General features: G+C 42.1%; 1 protein-coding gene across 2 annotated transcripts; it reads left to right on the forward strand.

The window, feature by feature from the left end:
• Positions 1 to 1,903: 1,903 nt before the first annotated feature.
• On the forward strand, positions 1,904 to 27,201 carry upf3a (UPF3A regulator of nonsense mediated mRNA decay). Of its 2 annotated transcripts, none has more exons than XM_031806333.1 (11): positions 1,904 to 2,459; positions 9,464 to 9,570; positions 10,285 to 10,391; positions 11,693 to 11,791; positions 17,526 to 17,636; positions 17,730 to 17,785; positions 17,891 to 18,049; positions 19,966 to 20,099; positions 22,206 to 22,491; positions 23,073 to 23,150; positions 26,141 to 27,201. In XM_031806333.1, exons 1-11 carry the CDS (start codon positions 2,199 to 2,201, stop codon positions 26,312 to 26,314), a joined length of 1,572 nt encoding a protein of 523 aa, XP_031662193.1. In that variant the 5' UTR covers positions 1,904 to 2,198; the 3' UTR covers positions 26,315 to 27,201. The 2 variants fall into 2 exon arrangements, with proteins under 2 accessions (XP_031662193.1, XP_020317899.2); XM_020462310.2 differs by having other exon boundaries at positions 1,905 to 2,459; positions 22,206 to 22,503.

Consider the following 27,201-nt stretch of genomic DNA (forward strand, 5'->3'; position numbering starts at 1 on the left):
CCGGGAAAGGACGCAGCATTTCTTAACACTTTATTAAAGGCCCCATGTAACCGTTTTTACTTCAATATCAAATCATTTCTGGGCAACAATTAAGTCCCTTACTGTGTTTGAAAACTATCAAAATGGTCTAAAAGAAACAAATAGCTTCTTAGCAAGAGCATTGTATCAAGCAATAATTTTGCTAGGACTGTCTGGGAGAGGGAAACCTGAAAACGATCTGTTATTGGCAAATAGGTTTACTGCCTGGTGAGGTCAGACCGTAAACTACTGGGAGGTCAAAGCTCCATCCCCAACCTGGACTCGAGTAAATGTAATATGATATGTTTCGTATTGTAATTATACATTTGTTTATATCCATCCAGTTCATATGATATGTTACCAATTACAATGTGTTGTGTCTAATGTTACATAGGTGGATAATGATAACGTTAGCTAGGTGGCTAATGTTAGCTAGGTTAGGTGAAGGGTTAGCTAACATGCTAAATAGTTGCAAAATAGCTAAAAAGTAGTAAGTAGTTGCTAATTAGCTAAAAGTGTTCCGTGATGAGATTTGACCACGCAACATTTGGGTTGCTAGACGTTTGTGTTATACACTCACCCAGACCAACGACCCTACTTTCGTGTTTGCCTTAAGTAACCGGTTTTATGTTACATTTGGTATGGTTACATATCATGCTAATTTGTGTGTCCCGGATTTACATTTACTATGTTAGGTCTAGTCTATGAAACCAGGCTGCCAACCCACCAAAACAGGCTGAACATTTCAGATGGTCTTTTCAAATAGCTCGTACACTAAAATGGCCTTATCATCCATTTTTGTATTTATTTTATTTCACCAGGTAGGCAACTTGAGAACAAGTTCTCATTTACAATTGCGACCTGGCCAAGATAAAGCAAAGCAGTTTGACACATACAACAACACAGTTACACATGGAGTAAATCAAACAGTCTATAATACAGTAGAAAAAATAAGTCTATATACAATGTGAACAAATGAGGTGCGATAAGGGAGGGGGAAAAAAGGCCATGGTGGCAAAGTAAATACAATATAGCAAGTAAAACACTGGAATGGTTGATTTGCAGTGGAAGAATGTGCAAGGTACAGTAGGGAGAGAGGTAGTTGTCTGGACTAAATTATAGATGGGCAGTAATCAGGTGCAGTAATCTATGAGCTGCTCTGACAGTTGGTGCTTAAAGCTAGTGAGGGAGATAAGTGTTTCCAGTTTCAGAGATTTTTGTAGTTCGTTCCAGTCATTGGCAGCAGAGAACTGGAAGGAGAGGCAGCCAAAGGAAGAATTGGTTTTCGGGGTGACCAGAGAGATATACCTGTTGGAGCGCGTGCTACAGGTAGGTGCTGCTATGGTGACCAGCGAGCTGAGATAAGGGGGTTATCTCAGCTCGCTGGTCACCATAGCAGCACCTACCTGTAAAGTCCCCCCGACTTTACCTAGCAGGGTCTTGTTGATGACCTGGACCCAGTGGGTTTGGCGACGAGAATGAAGCGAGGGCCAGCCAACGAGAGCGTACAGGTCGCAGTGGTGGGTAGTATATGGGGCTTTGGTGACAAAACGAATGGCACTGTGATAGACTGCATTCAATTTATTGAGTAGGGTATTGGAGGCTATTTTGTAAATGACATCGTCGAAGCTGAGGATTGGTAGGATGGTCAGTTTTACAAGGGTATGTTTGGCAGCATGAGTGAAGCATGCTTTGTTGCGAAATAGGAAGCCAATTCTAGATTTAACTTTGGATTGGAGATGTTTGATGTGAGTCTGGAAGGAGAGTTTACAGTCTAACCAGACACCTAGGTATTTGTAGTTGTCCATTTATTCTAAGTCAGAACCGTCCAGAGTAGTGATGTTGGACGGGCCGGCAGGTGCAGGCAGTGATCGGTTTCAACATCATAGTTTGGAGATCTACATAAAACACAGGTGATCACGTTTAACTTCTGTTGTGACGGTTTTATAAGGCTTGATACACTACTCTCTCACTAATCTGCACACCACCGACCAGCCAATCAAAATAATATACGCCTATTCGCAGCTCAGACCTGTAGACTGTTTAATGATTAACTATTGTAGCCGAATTAATTGAACCAAATCATTTTTATTTTGGGACAGGTCGTCCTTATGATATGAATAAGGTGTTTTCCAATAGGCCTTTTTTTCATGCAAAACATACATAAATAATTTGCGTGAATGGTGTGTGATTACCGAGAAGATGCGCACCGCATAAACACAGCAGCACCAGCTCTAGCAGAGCTCTTCAGCTTGGAACTCTCGCGAGGGGAAAATGACTTCCACAGGAGAGGGAGAAAGATGAGGTCTGAAACGGACCAAATGACCGGGGGCAGGGAGGAAAGTGTCGTCGAAATACAATTCAGAGATATTCCGAGGGGACAGGACGCCGTCTCCGTCAACTCAAAGCAGAAAGAAGAGAAGAAGGAGGTCTTTACTAAGGTAGGCAGAGCACTGATGGTGGGTTTGTTATTGCTATCGATCGCAGATATGAGGAGCAAGATAATCAGCACCACAGACAGCGAACGCGAGAAGGATGCGTGTAGCCATGCAACGATCTGCATTGACAGGCGCATTCAATATACTGTATGTCAACAACAGATCTGATGTATGCTTGTTTGTGCACAGCAATATAGCTGTAATTTGCCATAATACTCTCGTAGGTGTATGCATGTAAAGCTATTTACTGTAGCTTATGCTATGTTGATAAAAAGGCAAAAGTAGTCTGCACCGGTGCCCAAAGATTAAATTCAATGACCAGCGCCTGGAAACAAGCGCACACTTGTGTTTTGTTGACTGTATTTGGGACTACCTGTCAAAGGCAACGGAAGTTGATTATTACTAGATATGAACATGTCATTATGTCGTAAAACAACCTCCGAAACGCAGTGTAGAATTCAGTAATAAAAATGGCCCAACTGCCGGCAGATGGCGATATTGAGTCGTACCTTAACGTCCAAATGTAATATATGTTGCCGGCAATACATTAGTATTCCTCGTCGACCTGTTTGTACCTACAACATTCTCCATTCAGGCTGCATAGACCTTCGATTTCGTCCTTAACTTTATTTAATGTCGAGAAGACGGGAAAATGTTTACTTTTCCGGGGGCGGCTAACTTTAGAATATGTCTTAGAGTGAGATTTCACTGGCTCCACCCCTAAACGGTGGTCCTGGGTCCCCCTCCTATGAAAAAATATATTTGTTTTAAAGCTAATTTCCTGCAATTGTATATATTGTCACATGGCTTAGGCCCATGACCAGGTTGGAATAAATAAATACAAGTCACAGGTCAGGTGGGTTTGGGATTCTTTTAAATTTGAGCTACTTTGAATTACTTTGAGATTATTTGGGCCTGGGATTTAGAGTTTTCTAACTGGGGGACATTGAATTACATTTTTTTGGTTAGAACATGCTAATATTAATGGTTGGTGGCAGTGGCTAACCATAGGATGGATTGCAGTCTCTCCATATGAAACCAACATGTAAATAATTAATTAATTTGGGTGAACTTTCCCTCTAAAATAGGGCCGTAGAAAATACTGCCTAGAGGTAAAGTGCATTCTGACCCCTTGACTTTACACATGTTGTTATGTTAAAGCCTTAAAAATAAAAAACATACCTTATTTACATAAGTATTCCTTTGCAATAAGACTCAATTGAGATCAGGTGCATCCTGTTTCCATTGATCATCCTTGAGATGTTTCTGCAATTTGATTGGTGTCCACCTGTGGTAAATTCAATTGATTGGACATGATTTCGAAAGGCACACACCCGTCTTTATAAGGTCCCACAGTTGACAGTGCATGTCAGAGCAAAAACAAAGCCGTGAGGTCGAAGAAATTGTCTATAGAGCTCCGAGACAGGATTGTGTTGAGGCACAGATGTGGTCCCAAAACATTTCTGCATCATTGAAGGTTCCCAAGAACACAGTGGCCTCGCATCATTCTTAAATGGAAGAAGTTTGGAACCACCAAGACTCTCATTAGAGCTGCCACCTGGCCAAACTGAGCAATCGGGGGAGAAGGACCTTGGTCAGGGAGGTGACAAAGGATTCGGTGGTCACTCTGACAGAGGACATGGGAGAACCTTCCAGAAAGACCGCCATCTCTGCAGCACTCTGCCAATCAGGCCTTATAGTAGAGTGGCCAGATGGAAGCCACTCCTCAGTAAAAGGCAGAACAGCCCATTTGGAGTTTGCCAAAAGGCACCTAAAGGGCTCTCAGACCATGAGAAATGAGATTCTCTGGTCTGATGAAACCAAGATTGAACTCTTTGCCCTGAATGCCAAGTGTCACATCTGGAGGAAATCTGGCATCATCCCTACGGTGAAGCATGGTGGTGGTAGCATCATGCTGTGGGGATGTTTTTCAGCGGCAGGGACTGGGAGACTAGTCATATCGAGGGAAAGATGAGCAAAACAAAGTACAGAGAGATCCTTGCCTCTCACTCCTTATCAATAAAATGCATCGTAATGCATGTGTAACTGACTGTATAGAAGGGCCGCAAATCTTTTACACAGACTTTTACACATTTCTCCAAAATTGCACTTTTCTGTTTAACAGGTACTCCGCCTGCCCTGAAATAGCTAGTCATAACAAGCGCACACCGTTCTCATCACCTCAGTCACACATTTAATTAACAGAGGATGGGTCAAATTGTGTTCAGTTGGTAAATACATTTTTAATTGCACAGACGGAGACCCCTGACAATTATGTCAGACCCGACCCAGATCCGAGACAAAACTAAGCATTTTGGATCCGGACCGGCTCGGGTCCTTGGGTTGGATCTCGGAATGTCAGATCTGGTGGACCCATCAAGACCTCTACCACAGACACAAAGTCGAAATTGGCTATATCGTAAAAATTCCAGAAAAAATTGCTTTTTGGTTTTAATTTAAGGTTAGGCATAAGGTTAGGGCTAGGTTCACATTTTAAGAACAGAAATTGTAGAAATAGGTCAGGGTTCATGTCTGTGGCTATGATAATTAGTGACAACCAGGCACAACTCCAATATAAATAGTTTTTTCACAAAGTTGCTGGGTTGTCACATGTCCTACTGATTTCAGTATAATTCTAGCAACCTAATCATTCCCAAACTTCTGTTAGATCAAATAAGCCACTCGTAGCAAATAAGCCATGACATTTTTTTGTTAACTAAATTCAACAGTTTCTCATTGACCTCCATACAAATATTCCTTGCTTGGTGAGTGAAAAAAAAGAATGAACGGCACCTGCTGGAGAAGACAAATTTTGGGTCCAGGTATCCCTCTCGCTTGGCATATTCCTCTCTGACGCAGCACTGTATCGCTTTAGTAGAAACCAAGACTGTTCTGAGGGCAGGTCTGCCAGTTTTGACTAGCAGAAATGACTTTTCATAGCAGGTGAGGAGAACTTACGGAGCAGGCTAGGAGAATTTACATGGCAAGTTAGTAGAATTAGGTTAAGATTAGGAAAAGGGTTTGAATTAGCTAAAATGCTACGCTTTCTTTGACACGACTCAAACAGGTGGTGAAGGTAGGTAACATTACCACCTCTCCCTGCTTCCATCACTCAGACATGGAACACTAGTCACTTTAATGTTTACGTACTGCTGTACTCATCTCATATACTATATTCTATTCTACTGTATTTTAGTCAATGCCACTCCAATATTTCTCCTAATATAGATATATTTCTTAATTGCATTCTTTTACTTTTAGATGTGTATATTGTTATGAATTGTTAGATACTACTGCACTGTTAGAGATAGGAACACAAGCATTTCGATACACATATTTAGCAGATGTTATTGCAGGTGTATGTGACCAATACAATTTTATTTTATTTTGATTATAGGAGCATTACAACAACTGTAAGACTGGCCAATAGTTTCTGCCCCAGACCATCAGGCTGCTGAAAAGCCACCACTAGACAGCTACCTACCGCCCCCTCCATTGGCATTTACCCTGCCCCCACAATGGACAAACAAAAGTTTGGACACACCTACTCATTTACTATTTTCTACATTGTAGAATAATAGTGAAGACATCAAAACTATGAAATAACACACATAGAATCATGTAATAAACAAAAAAGTGGTAAACAAATTAAAATAGTCACCCTTTGCCTTGATGACAGCTTTGCACACTTGTCTTTCTTTCAACTAGCTTCATGAGGTAGTCACCTGGAATGCATTTCAATTAACAGGTGTGCCTTGTTAAAAGTTAATTTGTGGAATTTCTTTCCTTCTTAATGCGTTTGAGCCAATCAGTTGTTGTGGTAAAAGACCAAGTCCATTTGATGGGAAGAACAGCTCAAATAAGCAAAGAGAAACGACAGTCCATCATTACTTTACGACATGGTCAGTCAATACGGAACATTTCAAGAACTGAAAGTTTCTTTAAGTGCAGTTGCAAAAACCCTCAAGCGCTATGATGAAATTGGCTCTCATGAGGACCACCACAGGAAAGGAAGACACAGAGCTACCTCTGCTACAGAGGAATAGTTCAATAGAGTTACCAGCCTCAGATTGCAGCCCACATAATTGCTTCGCAGAGTTCAAGTAACAGACACATCGCAACATCAACTGTTCAGAGGAGACTGCGTGAATCAGTTCTTCATGGTCAATTTGCTGCAAAGAAACCATTACTAAAGGACAGCAATAATAAGAAGAGACTTGCTTGGGCCAAGAAACACGAGCAATGGACATTTAGACCGGTGGAAATCAGAGTTCAAATTTGAGATTTTTGGTTCCAATCCCTGTGTCTTTGTGAGACACAGAGTAGGTGAACGGATGATCTCTGCATGTGTGGATCCCAACGTGAAGCATGAGGGAGGAGGTGTGGGGGTGCTTTGCTGGTGACACTGATTTATTTCAAATTCAAGGCACACTTAACCAGCATGGCTACCATAGCCTTCTGCAGCAATACACCATCCCATCTGGTTTGTGCTTAGTGGGACTATCTTTTGTTTTTCATCAGGATAATGACCCAACACACCTCCAGGCTGTGTAAGGGCTATTTGACCAAGGAGGAGAGTGGAGTACTGCATCAGAAGACCTGGCCTCCACAATCACCCGACCTCAACCCAATTGAGATGGTTTGGGATGAGTTGGATGCTGAGTGAAGGGAAAGCAGCCAACAAGTGCTCAGAATATGTGGGAACTACTTAAAGACTGTTGAATCTTTCCTCATGAAGCTGGTTGAGAGAATGCCAAGAATGTGCAAAGTTGTCATCAAGGCAAAGGAGGACTACTTTGAAGAATCTCATATTTGCTTAACACTTTTTTGGTTACTACATGATTCCATATGTGTTATTTCATAGTTGTGATGTCTTCATTATTATTCTACAACGTAGTAATTAGTGAAAATCAAGAAAAACCCTTGAATGAGTAGGTTTGTCCAATCTTTTGACTGGTACTGTATATATTTACCAATATTTATATTTTAAATCATTGTTTCATTCACTTCTCTTTTGGGCCTGTGCTGTTGGAGCTCGTAGTTTACGAATAGCACTGTACATCAAATCTAATATAAAAATATCGAGCTACATCCAGGTCTGTCCTGAGTACAGTCGTGGCCAAAAGGTTTGAGAATGACACAAATATTAATTATCACAAAGTCTGCTGCCTCAGTTTGTATGATGGCAATTTGCATATACTCCAAAATGTTATGAAGAGTGATCAGATGAATTGCAATTAATTGCAAAGTCCCTCTTTGACATGCAAATGAACTGACTCCCCAAAAACATTTCCACTGTATTTCAGCCCTGCCACAAAAGGACCAGCTGACATCATGTCAGTGATTCTCTCGTTAACACAGGTGTGAGTGTTGACGAGGACAAGGCTGGAGATCACTCTGTCATGCTGATTGAGTTCGAATAATAGACTGGAAGCTTCAAAAGGAGGGTGGTGTTTGGAATCATTGTTCTTCCTCTGTCAATCATGGTTACCTGTAAGGAAACACATGCTGTCATCATTGCTTTGCACAAATAGGGCTTCAAAGGCAAGGATATTGCTGCCAGTAAGATTGCACCTAAATCAACTATTTATCGGATCATCAAGGGGCACCACCAGTACAGAGCTTGCTCAGGAATGGCAGCAGGCAGGTGTGATTGCATCTACACGCACAGTGAGGCAAAGACTTTTGGAGGATGGCCTGGTGTCAATAAGGGCAGCAAAGAAGCCACTTCTCTCCATGAAAAACATCAGGGACAGACTGATATTCTGCAAAAGGTACAGCGATTGGACTGCTGAGAACTGGGCTAAAGTCATTTTCTCTGAATCCCCTTTCCGATCGTTTGGTGCATCTGGAAAATAGCTTGTCCTGGAGAAGACAAGGTGAGCTCTACCATCAGTCCTGTGTCATGCCAACAGTAACGCATCATGTGACCATTCATGTGTGGGGTTGCTTCTCAGCCAAGGGAGTGGGCACACTCACAATTTTGCCTACGAACACAGCCATGAATAAAGAATGGTACCTACACACAGTTTGGTGACAAAACAATGTATTTTCCAGCATGATGGAGCACCTTGCCATAAGGAAAAAGTGATAACTAAGTGGCTCGGGGAACAAAACATCGTTATTTTGGATCCATGGCCAGGAAACTCCCCAGACCTTAATCCCATTGAGAACTTGTAGTCAATCCTCAAGAGGCGAGTGGACAAACAAAACCCCACAAATTCTGACAAACTCCAAGCATTGATTATGCAAGAATGGGCTGCCAGAATGTGGCCCAGAAGTTAATTGACAGCATGCCAGGGCAGATTGCAGAGGTCTTGAAAAAGAAGGGTCAACACTGCAAATATTGACTCTTTGCATCAACTTCATGTAATTGTCAAAAGCCTTTGACACTTATTAAATGTTTGTAATTATACTTCAGTATTCCATAGCAACAAAAATATTTAAAGACACTGAAGCAGTGAAGCAGCAAACTTTGTGGAAAGTAATATTTGTGTCATTCTCAAAACTTTTGGCCACGACCGTACAGTCTTGATTTACATTTATGTGACGCTGCTAACGCAGCAGGCTTAAAAGAAACAGAACCCCTGTTCTGATAGTTTTAACCTGATTGGCTGATTGTGATACACAATATCGAGGATTAGTATTTAGCCTCTATCATGGTGGTGGAAAATGGTGTGTCATAAGGAAAGTGCACATATTTTCCCAGTTTTTTTCTGATTTATCGCCATTAAGTTGAGGAAATCAAAGTCTTTGCAGCCTAAATGTATATATATTTCTTTAGGTACGAATGATCCAATAGGGATACAAATGTATTGCCGACCTGCATACAATGCATTTGGATGGTAAGATGACTAAACTCAATATTGCTGTCGGCCTTTGGGCTATGATAAAGAAGACATTCCAACTTTGCTCATGACCTTGAATGTCTTTGATGTCTTGGCAATTTTTGTGTAATTTCAACCCACTATTCTGTGTTTGTGCATTTATGTCCTTCTCGGTTCCAGGTAGTAATAAGGCGACTTCCACCCAACCTGTCCAAGGACCAGCTGGAAGAACAGCTCAGTCCTCTTCCATCCTATGACTACTTTGAGTTTTTCCCTGCTGATCAAAGGTGAATATTTAGAACATTTAATGCAATGACACCATGTGTTGGGACAGTGCGCCTACCAGGGGCAGATTGGGACCCCACACCGGCCCATTTCTTTCTTCGAGGCCTCTGCATAGAGGGTGTTCTTTAATGGAAGCCTCTCCAACAAAATCCAGGTAGAATCATGAAATCCCCAGGGCAGCTGTCTAGGCCCCTTACTTTTTTCAATCTTTACTAACGACATGTCACTGGCTTTGAGTAGCTGCTGCCTTGGCAATAGGGAGCCATAATAAATATAAAATACACCTGCCCATTTTTGTCCCCCCTTGAGGCCCGTCATTAACCGGCTAATTATCAAAAAACCCAAGTTAGACGGGCCCACTAAGCTAAAATGGACCAGCCCATTTCGGGCAAATGCAAGATTGACAGCACAGATCAGTGTTTTTCTCAGATTCATGCTGCATCGTGATATTGACATTCCCCCTATCAAACAATTGACTTCACCTAACCTCTGCTGTTGAAACCTATTCAGCTTGAGTGGATAAATTCAAAATTATCTGGCCAAAACAAAGAAAGGATGCTAGCACAGCCATCTAATTATTAGGCTACCACCTAAAAGCAGGGACTGGAGAAGAGAATGTCATCATCATGCCTATGGAGTCACCCTATTATGCCCACACTCTAGATAGGCTCCTCTTGTGGAATGGGTTTCTAAGATAACCTGCTCATTTCCTGCAGCCTCTATCCACACCTGTTCTCCAGAGTTTACATTAACTTCAGAAACCCCGAAGACATCCTGCTCTTCAGAGACCGCTTTGATGGCTATGTTTTCATTGATAACAAAGGTACCTTTTTCACATAGACCTATAATATAAACATCATGGGGCAGTTTCCCAGACACACCAGTCTAGTCTTGGACTAAAATGCATTTTTGATGGAGATTCTCTATTGGGTTTGCTTTTTAGTACAGGACTAGGATTAATATGTGTCCTGGAAACCTCTCCTAAATATTCCTTATTACCAATGTGTTTGTGTAAACACTAACTGCTAAGCACTATGTTAGAATGTTTTTCAGCACATGAAAGTAGGTGGTGGTATAGTGCTATATATACACTGAACAAAAATATAAACTCTGCATGAAACAATTTCAACAGCTTCCAGTGTATTCAAATTGCATTTAAATTGTGCATTCAAATTGCCATTGATAAAATTGTGTTCATTGTTCATAGCTTATGCCTGCCCATACCATAACCCCACCGCTACCATGGGGCACTCTGTTCACAACATTGACATCAGCAAACCACTCGTCCACAGGACGCCATCTGCCCGGTACAGTTGAAACCATGATATATCCGTGAAGAGCACATATCTCCAGTGTGCCAGTGGCCATTGTAGGTCAGCATTTGCCCACTGAAGTTGGTAATGACGCCGAACTGCAGTCAGGTCAAGACCCTGGTGACGAGCATTCAGAGGAGCTTCCCTTAGACGGTTTCTGACAGTTTGTGCAGAAATTCTTCGGGTGTGCAAACCCACAGTTTCATCAGCTGTCTGGGTGGCTGGTGACGTTTATAGTAGAGAAATTAACATTTAATTCTCTGGCAACAGCTCTGGTGGATATTTCTTCAGTCAGCATATCAATTTCACGCTCCATCAAAACTTGAGACGTGTGACAAAACTGCACATTTTATTGTCTCAAGCACAAGGTGCACCTGTGTAATGATCATGCTGTTTATCTTGGCAAAGGAGAAATGCTCACAAACAGAGATGTAAACACATTTTTGCAAAACATTTGAGAGAAATAAGCTTTTTGTCTATGGAATATTTTATTTCAGCTCATAAAACATGGGACACTTTGCATGTTGCATTGATATTTTTGTTCAGTATATAATTCAATAAATATATTAGGCTATGTGTTTTAGCATCCCCAACGGTCAGTGTTCAGTGTTTTGTTGTGATGCTCCATGGGATTTTGTTTATGGTGACAAACAATGATGGCTCTCTCTCTCTCTCTGTAGGTGTGTGTGCTCTAATCTTTCATAAGACAAGAGGGTTATCATTGTACAGCCACAGGTGCCATGGTAATGGTTTGATCTGTGTGTCAGGTGTTGTCTAATGATTATCTGTCTCTATGCCAATATTTGCTCAGGCCAGGAGTACCCAGCTGTGGTAGAGTTTGCCCCCTTTCAGAAAGTCTCCAAGAAGAAGCTCAAAAAGAAAGATTCCAAAGCTGGAAGCATTGAAGAAGGTAGGTGCTGGACTTGTCTCTAATCCGAAACTATCCAGACATACAGCTTGGATACCTGATTGTTTCTGCATTCATTGTCAAAAGACGTTGGGACAGACAGATAGACTGGCACCCAAGCTTCCTTTTAAATTTATAGTATGTGTTTTCAGACCCCTCATTGTACTTCATGCATTTATTCAGCATCTGCTGAATAACACAAATATAAAATATAGGTCGTGGATATGGATACATAGTTTTCGTCCACGCCCCACCCATCCGGAAATCTCTTTCTCAAAGCTAAGGATCGAGATCACGTTCTGCGCATGTGATATTTTAAGCACAAATTCGTTTTTCTAACATAGCTGGTGCTCTCACACTCCTCCTTCCTTTACGTTTTGCTCTTTACTCACCTTCTGAACCTGTGACATGGTGAGGTTGGAATCCAGTGCAGAGAAGAGACCAGATGAGGAATCAGTGGTTAAGGATAAAAAATACTTTCCTGAGAAACAGTAACAGAAGGATCACAGTAACACTGGGAAAACAACAAACACTATGTCTCGAAAACTCACTCAGGGGACAAACACACATGGAACACAATTCAAGCTTCAGCAAAGAACAACAGAAAACACACCTCTTTTAACAGGGAAATCTTAATGAGTAAATGGGACACACCTGAGTGTCGTTAATGTCTCTAGGACAGTTTCTACCACCCTCTGGTGACAAGTGGAACCATGACAGTACCCCCCTTCTAGAAGCGGCTCCAGCTGCGGAGCCAGGGCGACCACCAGGGAGTTGGTTGAAGTCCGGAACGAGTCTCAGATCCAGGATGTCTCGGGCAGGCACCCACGCCGCTTCTCGGGGCCGTAGCCCTCCCAATCCACCAGGTACTGCAGGGTGCCTCGGACCAGATGAGCCTCAAACAGACACTGTGTAGGTGTAGACAGTGTAGTCCGGGCTACCATCGATAAGTCGAGGGGGCGGAGGGGCAGGTGTGGTGGGAGAGAAGGGACTGTTCCTTCCAGCTTGAGACGGGAGACATGGAAGGATGGACAGACCCTCATAGACCTGGGAAGCTGGGGACGATAGGTGGCCGGGTTGAAGCGACTCAGGATCTTGAATGGTCCTATGTAGCGTAGAGTGAGCTTCCACGGGTGCACCCTGAAGGGAAGATCTTGGGTGGACAACCACACTCGTTGACCCGGTCGGAAGAGCCGAAGAGGCCTTCAGTGCCGGTTTTCCTGGTGTTGGTGTTGGGCAGATGAGCTAGGAGGATCGCGCTCTGATCCAGGTGCGGCGACATCGTCGAATGAATGCCTCGCCTGATGGAACCCCCGCTTCGGGCTCTTGTTCAGGAAATGGGAACCTAAACCGTCACGAATTACGACAGTCCAGCTCGGTACTGTGTTGTGAGCACACTCCGCCCAGACGAGGAACTTGCTCCAGTTGCTGGCCTGGGGGAAGACGAGACAGTGGAGGAACTTCTCCAGCTCCTGGTTGGCCCACTCGGTTTGCCCATTCGACTGTGGGTGGAACCCCGAGGAGAGACTCACCAACGCCCCCAACAGGGAGCAGAAGGCTTTCCAATACCGTCCGACGAACTGTTCCAGAAGGGTCTTGGAGAAGATCAGGATGTCATCGAGGTAAACAAAGAAGAACCAATTAAACATATCCCTATGAGTGTCATTAACCAATGCTTGGAAGTCTGCCGGTGAGTTCGATAATCCAAATGTCATGACTAAATACTCATAGTGGCCACTAGGGGTAATAAAGACAGTTTTCCATTCATCTCCCTCTCTGATTCTCACCAGAACGTAAGCGTTGCGATGTCCAGTTTGGTGAAGAATTGGGTGTTGAGGAGCCAATGAAACCTGCCTCCCAGCAACTCCCGGATGTAATTGTCCAAGACTGCAGCTTCAGGGATTGAGAGGGAGTAAAGACGGCCCCAGGGAGGGGTGGAGCTGGGTAGGCGTTCTACAGCGCAGTCGTATGGACGATGAGGAGGGAGGATGGCGACTTGCCTCATACTGAAGGCCTCCTGGAGGTTGAAGTATTCGGGAGGGAGAGCAGAGAAATCTTGGTCTTCACTGGATGCAGGGGGACGCGGTGGGGTAGTTCTTACCCCAGTCTAGTATGTGTCCCGTGGAACAGGAGAGTAGTGGGTTATGTAGCACTAGCCAGGGGTACCCTAGGATAAGGGGGTTCTCGGGAGCCGTGATCAAAAGAAAACTAAGAGTCTCTGAGTGAATTATGAGATTTCTGTTGTTTGAATTTGGCGCCCTGCACTTTCACTGGCTGTTGTCAAATCGATCCGTTAACGAGATTTCAGCCGTAAGAAGTTAAGAGCTGTGTTTTCTGTTGGTCTTTGCTGAAGCTTGAATTGTGTGCCATCTGCATTGTCTCCTGAGTGAGTTTTCACAGTGTTACTGTGATCCTTCCGTTACCGTTTCCGAGTAAAGTATGATTTTTATCCTTAACCACTGATTCCCCGTCTGGTCTCTTCTCTGCACCTGGGTCCAACCTCACCATGTCACAGCAAGCTTCAGCCAATAACATGGACCCAGCAGAGATCACCCAGATCAAGAATGTTGTAACCCACCAAGGAGCACTGCTGGGGAGGCAGCAAGAACAACTCTTCCAGATATCAGAAACCCTCCGGGCACTTACCGGCTCCCTCCAACCACAGTCCAACCCCAACACAGGAGGAGCCAATGCCCAAGTCTCATCACCCAGTGCAACAGGTGTCTCCATAGTTCCTTCAGAAACACTGCACTGGGAACCCAAGATCCCAGCCCCCTGAGCGGTATGACAGCCACCCAGGAGGACGCAAGGGATTCCTCACCTCCTTGTTCCACACCAATCGGGCCATGAACGCCTACATAATCTCTCTACTCTTGGGCAAGGCCCTGACGTGGGCAACGGCGGTGTGGGAACAGCAGCCACCATTCTGCAGCTCCATATTAGCCTTCACTGCGAAGAGTCTTCGACCACCCAGTCAGTGGACAAGAAGCGACCAGCCGAATGTTCAACATCCGTCAAGGGGCCAGACCAGTGGCTGACTTCGCCATTGAGTTCCGCATCATCGTCACCGAGAGTGGCTGGAATACGGAGGCACTGGTACCGCTTTCCACCAGGAGGGTTGTCTAATGCCATCATAGGTTAAATGGGCAAGACAAAATAGTTAAGTGCCTTTGAACAGTGTATGGTAGTAGGCTGGATGGGTAAGGTGTTCTTAATGCTTTGTACACTCAGTGTATGCTGCTGTATAGTAGCAAGAGTAAATAACTGCATGTAACTTAGCAGCTAAAAAGAGCATGAAATCGCTAGACTGCCTGTTTGTATCAAGCTTATGTCTGTAATACAAACAAAGTTTGTATGAACATGTCAAGAATTTAGGCCTATTCTGTGTAAAACATGTAAATAGCTTAATGTAGCCTACTTCCCTCCTGCAAAAGGAACATGACATCAAGCTTATGTTTACTGGGGCATGTAATGCAAAGTTGGAATTTTATTTTGTTTTTGTAGTTTGTTGGAAATTGCGCTTATGCTTAATAGCCAGGGTTCGGTAGGTCCAAAACTGTAATCAGTAACCTAACTTTTAGATTACCCAAACTCAGTAGCGTAATCTGATTACATTCAGTTACTTTTAGATTACTTTCCCATTAAGAGGCAGTTGAAGAAGACAAAAATGTATGTTACCAATTGAACAACAACATTGCAGGATAAATAAATGTTAAAGTTTACAGAGCTGGCTGTATATGGATGTTAAATTGTCCTTTATGGGTGGGTTGTGTAGGCTTCTTCGAACCCATCGCTTTCTACTACAAATAATAATACGATTAAATTAGATATTTACATTAAAAACCAAAGTCTACCAGAATTCCAGTCATTTCAACTAAGGATTTATTAACCAGCCGTGCACTGTTGTTTATGATTTTGTTGTCATGGAGGACTGATTGGGCTCATTGATTCGAGTTGAAAAATAAATGCTGCGCTCATGGAATGGCAGGCTTTGAGCACTACTGAAAGTGCTATTTACATGTGAAAAAGGAATGCCATATGCGGCATTTGCTACAGGCCTAATGTTTATCTTTTTGTTGGTGGTGACACTTTGATATTTTGATAATATGCAGCTGTTTAAAGGCCGAATCAATATATGAAACAATAACCAAATGGGGTGCCCCGCCTCTGTTTTGGTAAAAAGCTGAGGGATGGGTGTGGAGAAATGTAACCATACCTCATGATATCAAAATTATTGTTTTAACCTTGTTTTGAGGCTATACAGTGTTTGTTTACATTTACCATGTTTACAAACACTGGATAAAAAAATAAGCTTATATGTTGGGTTCTCGTGGAGTGTGACAGTTGAACTAAGCTCATGAGGCATTTCTAAGTAATATTCTTCAAGAATCAATGGATGTGTATGTGTAATATATATAATTCCAAGTCCAAAAATGGATGTAGCAACTACAGATTGCCCCTGTAAGTCTATTACAAGTGTGCGAGTTTGAGCATGTGTCCATTAGGCCTATGGATTTTTTCTTTTATCAGCATGAATTAGATTGAGCAATAAAAGCCTCACTTTTATTCCATAGGCTCGGATCCGCACTATGCAGCTGTTGCAAGAGTGCATTTTTCACTGGCTGTCCTCTAGTTTAAAAAAACAATAATTGATAGGCAGCGTAAAGTTCTTGAATTCAACCATTATTGGGTTCAAATACACATTTAGATTTGTGAACAGCCATCCAGAACAACCACAATCTGTAAGGTGCAAATAGCTAAATGAGAGAGCAGCAGTGTGATTCACATCAATGCTCTATGTAGATATCAATAATAAGTGATATCCGTATCGCCGTAGACTACACCACTGTAGTCATACTTACCTCCAAGCGTTTATTCAAGTTGGATAATCTTTGGATGCCGACAGCAGTCGTACCATTGGAAGACATAGCTTGAACTGTAGCCAACAAAAGCACATTACTGCTCTTTTCCAGCGATCCATCAAACCCATTTGGTGTGTCATCAAAGTGGTCTCTGACTTGCTCAGGTGGAACAAACTTGAACTTGCGTCTTTTTTCAATGCTGATTTGAATGTCATTGAGAAAACAGAGAGGTGTCAAAGATGTTTTTTTTTCCGCACACATCCTTTCTGAATTTAAAAGTAATCCTCAAAGTAATCAAATAATAATTTGTTCTTAACTGACTTGCCAAGTTAAATAAAGGTTAAATTAATAAATGTTTTTTAAAATATCGTTTTTCAAAAGTGTGTGTAATCTGATTACTATCCTTTTGCTGGTAATGTAACAGATTACTGTTCGTTTTTTGTAATCCCTTACATGTAACAGATTACATGTAATCCTTTACTCCTCAACCTTGTTAATAGCCTACTGAGGGAATGCAATAGTTAAAACAGTTTTGTTTACAATATGATCAAGGAGGGGGGAGCGGCAGCGGAGCATTGAGCACAGCAGCGGAGTTGGCACATATCTGTATTTTTATCTTGGGCAAATTGGGATACAGTGAAGGATAAATGTGACATACTTTTCTATTTTGTGAATAGAGATACGCAGCTATTATGTCAAATTACCATATTTACTATTAGCGTGGCCCCACCCAATAACGTTACCGCCTGTCATCTTGAGCTTTTAAACTCAATCTTTACCCACATTTTTCTTTACCACTACATCCTTTTGTAACAAAGTGACTGATTGACGTCCTCCCTCTTCTTGACTCATCCTAACCCTTCTCCCCCTTGCAGACCCGGAGTACCGGCGGTTTCTGGAGAACTACTCCTGTGATGAGGAGAAGTCCATGGCCAACCCCGAAACCCTGCTGGGAGAGATAGAGGCCAAGACAAAGAAACTCATAGGTATTGGATCAATCAGTCAGTCAGTCTGTCTATCAACCAATAAGTCAGGCAATCAATCAATCTGACTTTACATTATATCTGATTGAATTTCAGCCAAAAGAACAACACCTCTTCTGGAGTACATCAAGAATAAGAAACTTGAGAAGCACGTAAGAGTAATGTAACAGTGAGAAATAATGCATTTACCGTTACCCTTTGTGGACTCCTATCCAGATGTAGATCAACTCTCAAAATAAGATGCAATTTCTCTGTAGAGGATAAGAGAGGAGAAGAGAGAGGAGCGTCGACGCAGGGAGCTGGAGAAGAAACGGCAGAGGGAGGAGGAGAAGAGGAAACGGAGGGAGGAGGAGAGACGCAAACGCAAGGAGGCGGATAAACAGAAGAAACTATCGGAGAAGGAGATCAAGATCAAGGTGGTCACTGGTTCTGTTGACACAAAGTTAAAACCAAAGAACATTTGTGACCGACCCGTTCGATTCTGTCTTATGTACCAAAATTTGATATTGTGTTTTTTACATTGGATAAAAGCAGAGACACAGAGCTAGACAATGGTATATCATACACTACAGTTGAGGAACAATGGTTAACGTAATTCTGCTATGAAAGTTGATAAACTTGTAACCTCCCTTTTGAGAAAATGGCCCTTGAATATTTTGGTACACCTAGTGGAGAGCTCAACTTTGTCTACACCCATTTAGCATCGTTCACACCCTCTAAACCTTTAGCCCCACCCATCTCTTTAAGGATTCACATGTGAGGCCATATACTAAACAACTAAAGATTTCAAGACTGAAGGTTGGTTTATACTACGGGTGTGTCGTAAATTTAATCTGGGGTGCCAGAGTGTGCTCAGAGGGCGCTCTGGGTATTCGTAAACTAAGAGCGTTGCCAGATTGTCCGTTCATAAATTCAGATCTTTTCACTCTCACTCTAGCAGAGCTGGTTAGGCTTTTTTATGTTATCCTGAGCATTAGTTACTGCAACTGTGCTGTTGGCAACAATTTAAATACGCTTTTTTTGCCAACGTTTGCTGACACCGGCCATATTCAACAGGTGTTGAGTGTTCACAAATCGTCAGTGGCGCAGTGGTCTAAGGCAGTGTGGGCTGTGCCACTAGAGACTCTGGGTTCGAGTCCAGGCCCTGTCGCAGCCGGCCGCGATTGGGATACCCATGGGGCGGGACACAATTGGCACAATGTCGTCCGGGTTAGTGGAGGGTTTGGCCGGCAGGGATGTCCTAGTTCCATCGCGCACTAGCGAATCCTGTGGCGGGCCAGGCGCAGTGCACGCTGACACGGTCGCCAGGTGTACGGTGTTTCCTCCGACACATTGGTGCGGCTGTCTTCCCGGGTTAAGTGGGCATTGTGTCAAGAAGCAGTGCGGCTTGGTTGGGTTGTGTTTCGGAGGACCCACAGCTCTCAACCTTCGCCTCTCCCGAGTCCGTATGGGAGTTGCAGCGATGAGACAAGACTGTAACTACCAATTGGATACCATGAAATTGGGGAGAAAAGGGTATATAGAAAAATATATATATACTGTACAAAAAAATATATATATTTTAATAAATTGTTTGAAGATGTAATCCGGAGAAAGGTGTTTTATACAACAGCGTTCTCAGTGTTCTCTTTTTGACAAATGCCAGAATTTCCTCAGCTCCTTAGCTATCATACTCTAATTCCACTGATTTCAAAACTCGGTCCTTCAGAAAGTGGAGAGCAACATTTATGTAGTTCTATTATGTGATATCTTTCAAAAAAGACATCTTAGAAAGGAATATCTACCCATACTGACCAGCTCATGTTATAGACAGAAGCGTGCTACATGGCAGACCAATCTGAACTCCTCTCTTGGCATGTCCAACTCCAACACTCATTATCCCAGCCAATCATGGCTAGCGGGAAGGTTGCCACCTTTTTCTGTGGCTAAACCGACTTGGCTGGTGATTTAACAATTTTATTTGTAATTTACAGATGGCATGCATGTTTTTTATTAAGGCATATGAAAGTCCACATGTTCCAGAAGGCATTTCTGCCCCAAAAAAACACATTTAGATCAAAATACATTTAAAAAAATTCAAATGGGTCTCTAGTGGCGCACGACATCCACCTAGTCTTCTGTGTCCCATTTTGAGTGGTATATGCACATTAACCAAATGAAAGCTTTTAGGAAGCCCTTTGTGAGCTGGATTTTGTTAGTCGTAACTATTAGTCAGATAGACAGTAATTTCGGTACCCAGAGTTAAGGCTGTGACCAGATTTTATAGTTAGTGACTGTTGTTTATAACTGTTGGTAGTTGTTGGGTACTAAGTGTGTTTTGGGCTTGCCTCAGCTCCTGAAGAAGAGTGACTGGGACGATGATGTGGACTCTGACAGGCTCAAGGACAAAGGAGACAGTGGGGACACAGAGAGGGCCAAGTGGGACAAACCCAGTGGACACATGAAGTCAAAGGAAATCAAGGACCCGTAAGGAGCTTTTAATGCACTATTCATTATATTTTTGTTTTATATCAGTCTCTGATGCTTTGTTTTTCTCAGTTATGAGAAACCCAAATTGAAGTTAGCTAGTGGTAAAGGACGAGATTTCTTCTATACTGTAAGTTTTCTATCCTTATCACAGTGGATGCCACATTTGGCTTTGACCAACCTGGAGCCTTTACAGCTTTGTGACAAAACCAATGTTTCTAGCCAATGCCTGGTCATAAGCTGATACCACACCCCTCCAGTGTCATACCTAGGGCTGTTGCAGTGTTCTTATTAACGCCACACTGGCAGTCATGAGTCATGACCGCAGTAAAATTATACAGTGACTGTTGAGTCACGGTAATCTCCTTTTATGCACTCAGGTCATGTGTTGGTAGTACCCTAACGAACATTAGGTGGCTAATGGCCTGGTACTCAGGGGTCTATTGTCCCTTTAAACACTCTGACATCAATGCAAATGCAATTGAAAATCACATAACACTTATCATCAAAACAATATCATGCTTTCAAAACTCACCCCACTGTGATGATACATTTGAAGAAAGAAGTTCAACAGCAGGTTGAAACTGAGTGAAAAACATTGTCGGTCATTGTGGATGTTGTTTCAAAGCCTAACACAACAAAATGGACCATGCCTTCTAAGGTGATGATTAATTCAAAACAACCACATGCATATTAGAGCTTATGCATATGCATAAGAGGCCAAGCTCGGGGGAAAAAAAACTGAATTAAAATAATGATTGTGCTGTTATACAATACATAGCCTACTGATTTAATATGTCTTTGGTACATAATTGGTCTAGCCTTTAGGCCTACTCCAAAATTAAACACATTGTATTATTATGCAAACTGGATGGCCTGGGATACCTCATGCTACACTCCAAAATGTATATCCAGGAGTCTAGGAGAGAATGTATACCCCTAGGCGATGTTGTTGGTTCATTGATTGTGCAGGGGATCTTACAGTTGTGGTAAATTTGTATATGATTTTGAATAGCCTAGTAATAGGGATTTTTTGTATATTTTCATAATTAATAGGCTGACATATTAACGTTACCTTTAGCTACAAAATATCTCACCACCAATCGTTTCCATCTGCTCCTCTCCTTTATTCATTTCTCAAGCATGCAGAGGGGATGACAACAGTTCAGTGAAATATGTTTTGTTGTGAAAACATGTTACTATCATTGTTACCGACAGATTTCATTTGGTTTCCCAAATTAAGCATTGGGAAGCTGCAGGAATAGAGTTTGAGCCCATGGCATCCAGAAAATCTCTTCAATTGAGAATAGTCTGATGGGTGAAAATATGATCACTTGATGAGAGAACAGCTGTGCAACCTGATGCAAGGAATAGAGAGCAAGCTTTTTTCCCCCCGACTTTCTCAAATCATCAATATCCTGTAGTCGCATCATTCCCCCCATATTTTTTGATTTCTAAGACATTTTAAGGTAAGTATCATTCACAACTAAAGTTGCCAATTAACTCTAAATGTAATGTACAGGACCTGCTTCAAATGATCACTTTTACACTCAACATAGCCACAACATATGCACACTTTCTCCGGAATGGGAAAAATCTCCTTTCTATTTCTGTCACGTTCTGACCTTTATTTCCTTTGTTTTGTCTTTATTTTGCATTATCAGGGCGTGAGTTGGGGTGGGCAGTCTATGTTTGGTTTCTGTTTCGGCCTAGTATGGTTCTCAATCAGAGGCAGGTGTCGTTAGTTGTCTCTGATTGAGAATCATACTTAGGTAGCCTGGGTTTCACTGTTGGTTTGTGGGTGTTTGTTTCCGTGTCAGTGTTTGTCGCCACACAGTACAGTTTCGGTTTCGTTTCATGTTCACATTTATTGTTTAGTTTTTTCATAGTGTTCAGTTTATTTATTAAAGTAATCATCATGAACACTTACCACGCTGCATCTTGGTCCGATCCTTACTCCTCTTCAGACGAAGAGGAGATCTGCCGTTACAATTTCATTCAGCTAAGTTCAGGCTTTTGCTTGACAATAACCAGCTGACAAAATGTAATGACCGTCACAGCCCTAGTCATAACCAGTCTAACTGTGCTTCCCTTTCCTGCCACTAGGGGTCAGATGGAGAGCGATAAGGAGCAGAGAGAGCACAACCGCAGGCAGAGAGACAAAGACCACAGAGGAAGAGACGAGGAGAGGAAACGACAGCGCCACCACTACGAGTTCGACAAGTCCATGCGGTGCAAGGAGGATACCAAGTGGGGTAAAGGCTACTGCCAGGACCGGGCAAAGAAAGATGGCCAATACCACAGCTCCTACTCCTACGACACGTGCGACAAGGTGGGCAAGGAGGTCAGAGAGGACATTGGCGGTAGCAGGAAGGACCGCGTCCGGAACAAGGTGAGCGACAAGGTGAGCAAGAGAGGTAGGTTGTTGTTTTGTGGTTGATTTTTATTTAAAGAACAATGATAATATAAGTAGGTTACACTTTTATTATTGTGTAATTATTCCTGAAAGTACAATATAAGGTTTGAGTCCTTTGCAATTCTTTGATGATTTCAAGCTGTCGTTATACCGATTTTAAAAATATTTTCAAGTAAACAAAGGTTGTTTTATGTTGTTGTGATATATTCTTTTTTTTACGATACAACCCCACCACACACATTTCCAGCTGCTTGTCACACTGCTTGTACAACCTAGTCTGTGTTTCATCAGCTGTGCAAACAGACAGTGCTATACTGTTGCAGGGAAGTGGAGACATTTATATTTCAATATAACTTTATTGTCCACGAGATGAAAGATTTACAAGCTAAAGATGATCAAAGGTACAGTCGTCATACATTGTGTTAAAAACAGTGAGAATTGCAGTACATGTGCACTACACATAATAACACACATACATACAAACTCGCATGTATAAATACCTTGATATATGACATATTTGTATGTAACCCCCATTGAACCAGGCCTGTGTCTCTCAGTCTGTGTTAGCCTATCAGGACAGAAGGACGTCCCAGTCAGAGGGGCCACACCAGATACGAGGGGCTCTGCCAAACAAGGTATAGTCAGCTAGTCTTTCCACCACCGGCCAAGGTACAGCTATAGCTAGCCTTTCTACATTGGGGATGAGGAGGGGCACACAAGGTAGTGGGATGGTGCACCAAAGTATAGATGTATAGCGACTCTTCTACCCTTTGGTCCTTTCTACATAGGTGGCATATCTGTTTTCAAATAGTATTTGCTGCCTTTCAAATACCTTTAGTGTTTGGTTGAGCCTGCCTGGAGTGCCAGAGGGTTTGCACTTTTGGGAGTAATCTATTGCATCAGGCAAGCTCAATTAAGAGCTGATAAAGAAGAAAAAAATACTATTTGAAAATCTGCTAGTACACCTAGTTTTTCTATAGTGAGTGAGGTTACTAGCCAATGGACTGCTAGTCTTACCAGTAGCCTTTCTATAGTTAGATCGTACCACAAAAAAAGTGTGTTTTGCGTCCCTTTGACATTTTAAGTAGAAATTGTGCACCAATTTTAACTTTAAAAGGCCAATTATATTAAATGAAGTTACTTTTAATAAAAACCACATGGAAAATTCATTAAATCTGATTTTTAAAATGAGTAAAGACAAAATTCTGAATTTTGACATTTCTCTCTGTGCATCCTGTTACTTCTAGGAACATTGTAACCCGCTTAACCCCAAAATGTCCCTCATTTTAAGGTCAACCCTTTTATGTGAACTGAACTGTTGTTTTAATATGGCCAAACTATTCCTTTAAACATTTTTTAAAAATTCCATAGAAACATTGAACATAGTGTAAAAGCAGGTGAGCTGGTTCTACTCTTTTTGGCCATTTTCTAGTGTTTTGTGGTGGAAATCTGAGTGGGACAAACAAAACACATCACCCCTGTTACCCATACATCGGAAGACAGGCTACAAATGTTTTAACAAATTTCAATTGTTTTGTGAAGCTTGCATTTAGTCAATTGCCCCTCACTGTTGCACACAACAAGCTTCCATTACCCCTGTCACAAGGGGATTTATGGCTGATTTAAGATTAAATCATGAACCCTGTTACAATCAACCCTGTTACTTTATTTGGTCCTTAATAAGCACTTGCTATAGTATTTTTCTTGAGATGGTAAAACATGCTTTTATTAAGTTGAACGTGTGCTCTTTATGGAAATGTACCAAGGTACACTACCCGAAAGGTACTAAATTGGTGGAATGACCCAGTTGCTTTATGGTGTATCAATACACCCAGTCACTACAAAGATTACAGCCATCCTTCCTAACCACTCAGCGATTTCACCATGAGGCCAATGGTGACATTAAAACTGTTTCCAAGTTTAATGGCTGTGATAGGAGAAACATTTGGATGGATCAACAACTCCACAATACTAACCTAATTGACAGAATGAAAAGACGGAAGCCTGTACAGAACAAAAATATTCCAAAACATCCTGTTTGCAATAAGGCACTAAAGTACTGCAAGACATGTGGCAAAGCTATTTACTTTCTGTCCTGAATACAAAGTGTTATGTTTGGGGCAAATCCAATATAATACATTACTGAGTACCACTCTCCATATTTTCAAGCATAGTGTTGGCTGCATCATGTTATGGGTATGCTTGTATTCGTTAAGGACTGGGGAGTTTTTCATGATAAAAGAGAAATGGAATGGAGCTAAGCACAGACAAAATCCTATAGGAAATCATGGTTCAGTCTACTTTCCATGAGACACTGGGAGATGAATTCCACCTTTCAGCAGGACAATAACCTAAAACACAAAGCCAAATCTACACTAGAGTTGCTTATCAAGTGGACAGTGAATGTTCCTGAGTGGCCGAGTAACAGTTTTGACTTAAATCTACTTGAAAATCTATGGCAAGACCTGAAAATGGTTGTCTAGCAATGATCAACAACCAATTTGACAGAGCTTGAAGAATTTGGAGGATAATAATAGGCAAATGTTGCACAATCCAGATGTAGATAGCTCTTAGAGACTTACCTAGAAACACTCACAGCTATAAACGCTGCCAAAGGTGATTCTAACACTATCCAGATGTGGAAAGCTCTTAGAGACTTACCCAGAAACACTCACAGCTATAAACGCTGCCAAAGGTGTTTCTAACACAATCCAGATGTAGAAAGCTCTTAGAGACTTACCCAGAAACATTCACAGGTATAAACGCTGCCAAAGGTGATTCTAACACTATCCAGATGTAGAAAGCTCTTTGAGACTTACCCAGAAACACTCACAGCTATAAAGACTGCCAAAGGTGTTTCTAACACAATCCAGATGTAGAAAGCTCTTTGAGACTTACCCAGAAACACTCACAGCTATAAACACTGCCAAAGGTGTTTCTAACACTATCCAGATGTGGAAAGCTCTTAGAGACTTACCCAGAAACACTCACAGCTATAAACGCTGCCAAATGTGTTTCTAACACAATCCAGATGTAGAAAGCTCTTAGAGACCTACCCAGAAACACTCACAGCTATAAACACTGCCAAAGGTGTTTCTAACACTATCCAGATGTGGAAAGCTCTTAGAGACTTACCCAGAAACACTCACAGCTATAAACGCTGCCAAAGGTGATTCTAACACTATCCAGATGTGGAAAGCTCTTAGAGACTTACCTAGAAAGACTCACAGCTATAAACGCTGCCAAAGGTGCTTCTACAAAGTATTGCATCAGAGGTGTTGAATACTTATGTAAATGAGATATTTCTGCATTTCATATTCAATACATGTGCTGAATAGAAACATCAAAACATTCTTACAACCCCAAAGCTTGTGAATGTGGCGCAGGAACCACTGACTCACGACCAATTTTCTACTCTGAGACGCTTTGTTGATATGGCCTCTGGAATTAAAAGAAAGCGCAATGTAGAATCTCCATTGAGATTGCTTTTTAGTCCAGGACTTGTCAATCTGTGTCCAGTAAAATATAGTATAGTTTAGCACCCATTTTGTGTTAACAGTGAATTTGTGCTGTTATTGTAACCGAGATCTCTCTCCTGTGTTTCTGCCTCTTTCTCTCCATACAGGACCGGCCTGCCATGCAGCTCTACCAGCCAGGCGCTCACAATCGCAAGCGCGTGAGCTCTGCGATGAAAGGTTATGAGCTTCCCATGAACCGCTCGCCAGAACACGCGGCGGCGGACCACTGCTACGAGGCCGTCGCCATGGAAACGGGCTCGGAAAAGAGCGGAGACGAGTAGTCCAGTCTGTCTGCTCTGATAAGCCTTTCACAATATTTACGCCTATGAATTATGAAGCCTTTATGTGCTGGTTTTGATTATATAAATGCTTCAAAATTCACAGAAAGTGACGTGAGCTGAAGAAGATGATCTCATAGAACAAAACGTATAAGAACCCCTGTTTACCACAGAATACATTTTTTCAGTTTATGAAAAAAAAACATTAACTTCCCCATAGGCTTTGACCAACGAGCCATGGCGGAGTTATTAGTGCCTACAAAAAGACTACATTACTATTGCTCTCTATTGGGCTGCCAGATTGTAGGCTTGTGTGTTACTAAACGGCATGCATGCACAAGGCTTTGGGGTTGATGGAGCTGCACTCGCCGTTGAAATCATTTAAACTTTACAACGATTCTGGGTCAAACCTTTGCGCAAATAATTTCAAAAGGATTTGAAGATTGGGTCACCCATGATTGGGGTAGGAGAGTAACAAAGATCAATCATTCCCAATACATAATGGAAACCTTTTCATCTTGTTCTCCTTTGTTGTATTCTGTACATCACAGAGAATTTTCTCTGGACGCGATTAGATTGTGTTTTGTCAAGCATGACGGGACTGAAGCTAAAGGAAGTTGTTTGTTTCTTGCTTGTGTGTTATTCCCATGTTGTGTCACCCCTGGGTAAAATAGCACAGTCATTTGTATTTGCATTTATTATGGATCCCCATTAAGCAGCTACTCTTCCTGGGGTCTGGAAAAATTAAGGCAGTTATACATAAAACAGAAAATAGAATACATTTATAACAGGTTTCACAACACACTAAGTGTGTGCCCTCAGGCCCCTACTCCACTACCACATATCTACAACACAAAATCCATGTGTACTTGTGTGTGTGTGCATGTGTC

The sequence above is a fragment of the Oncorhynchus kisutch genome, linkage group LG26, assembly GCF_002021735.2.
Source record: "Oncorhynchus kisutch isolate 150728-3 linkage group LG26, Okis_V2, whole genome shotgun sequence".
NCBI classification, from domain to species: Eukaryota; Metazoa; Chordata; class Actinopteri; order Salmoniformes; family Salmonidae; genus Oncorhynchus; species Oncorhynchus kisutch.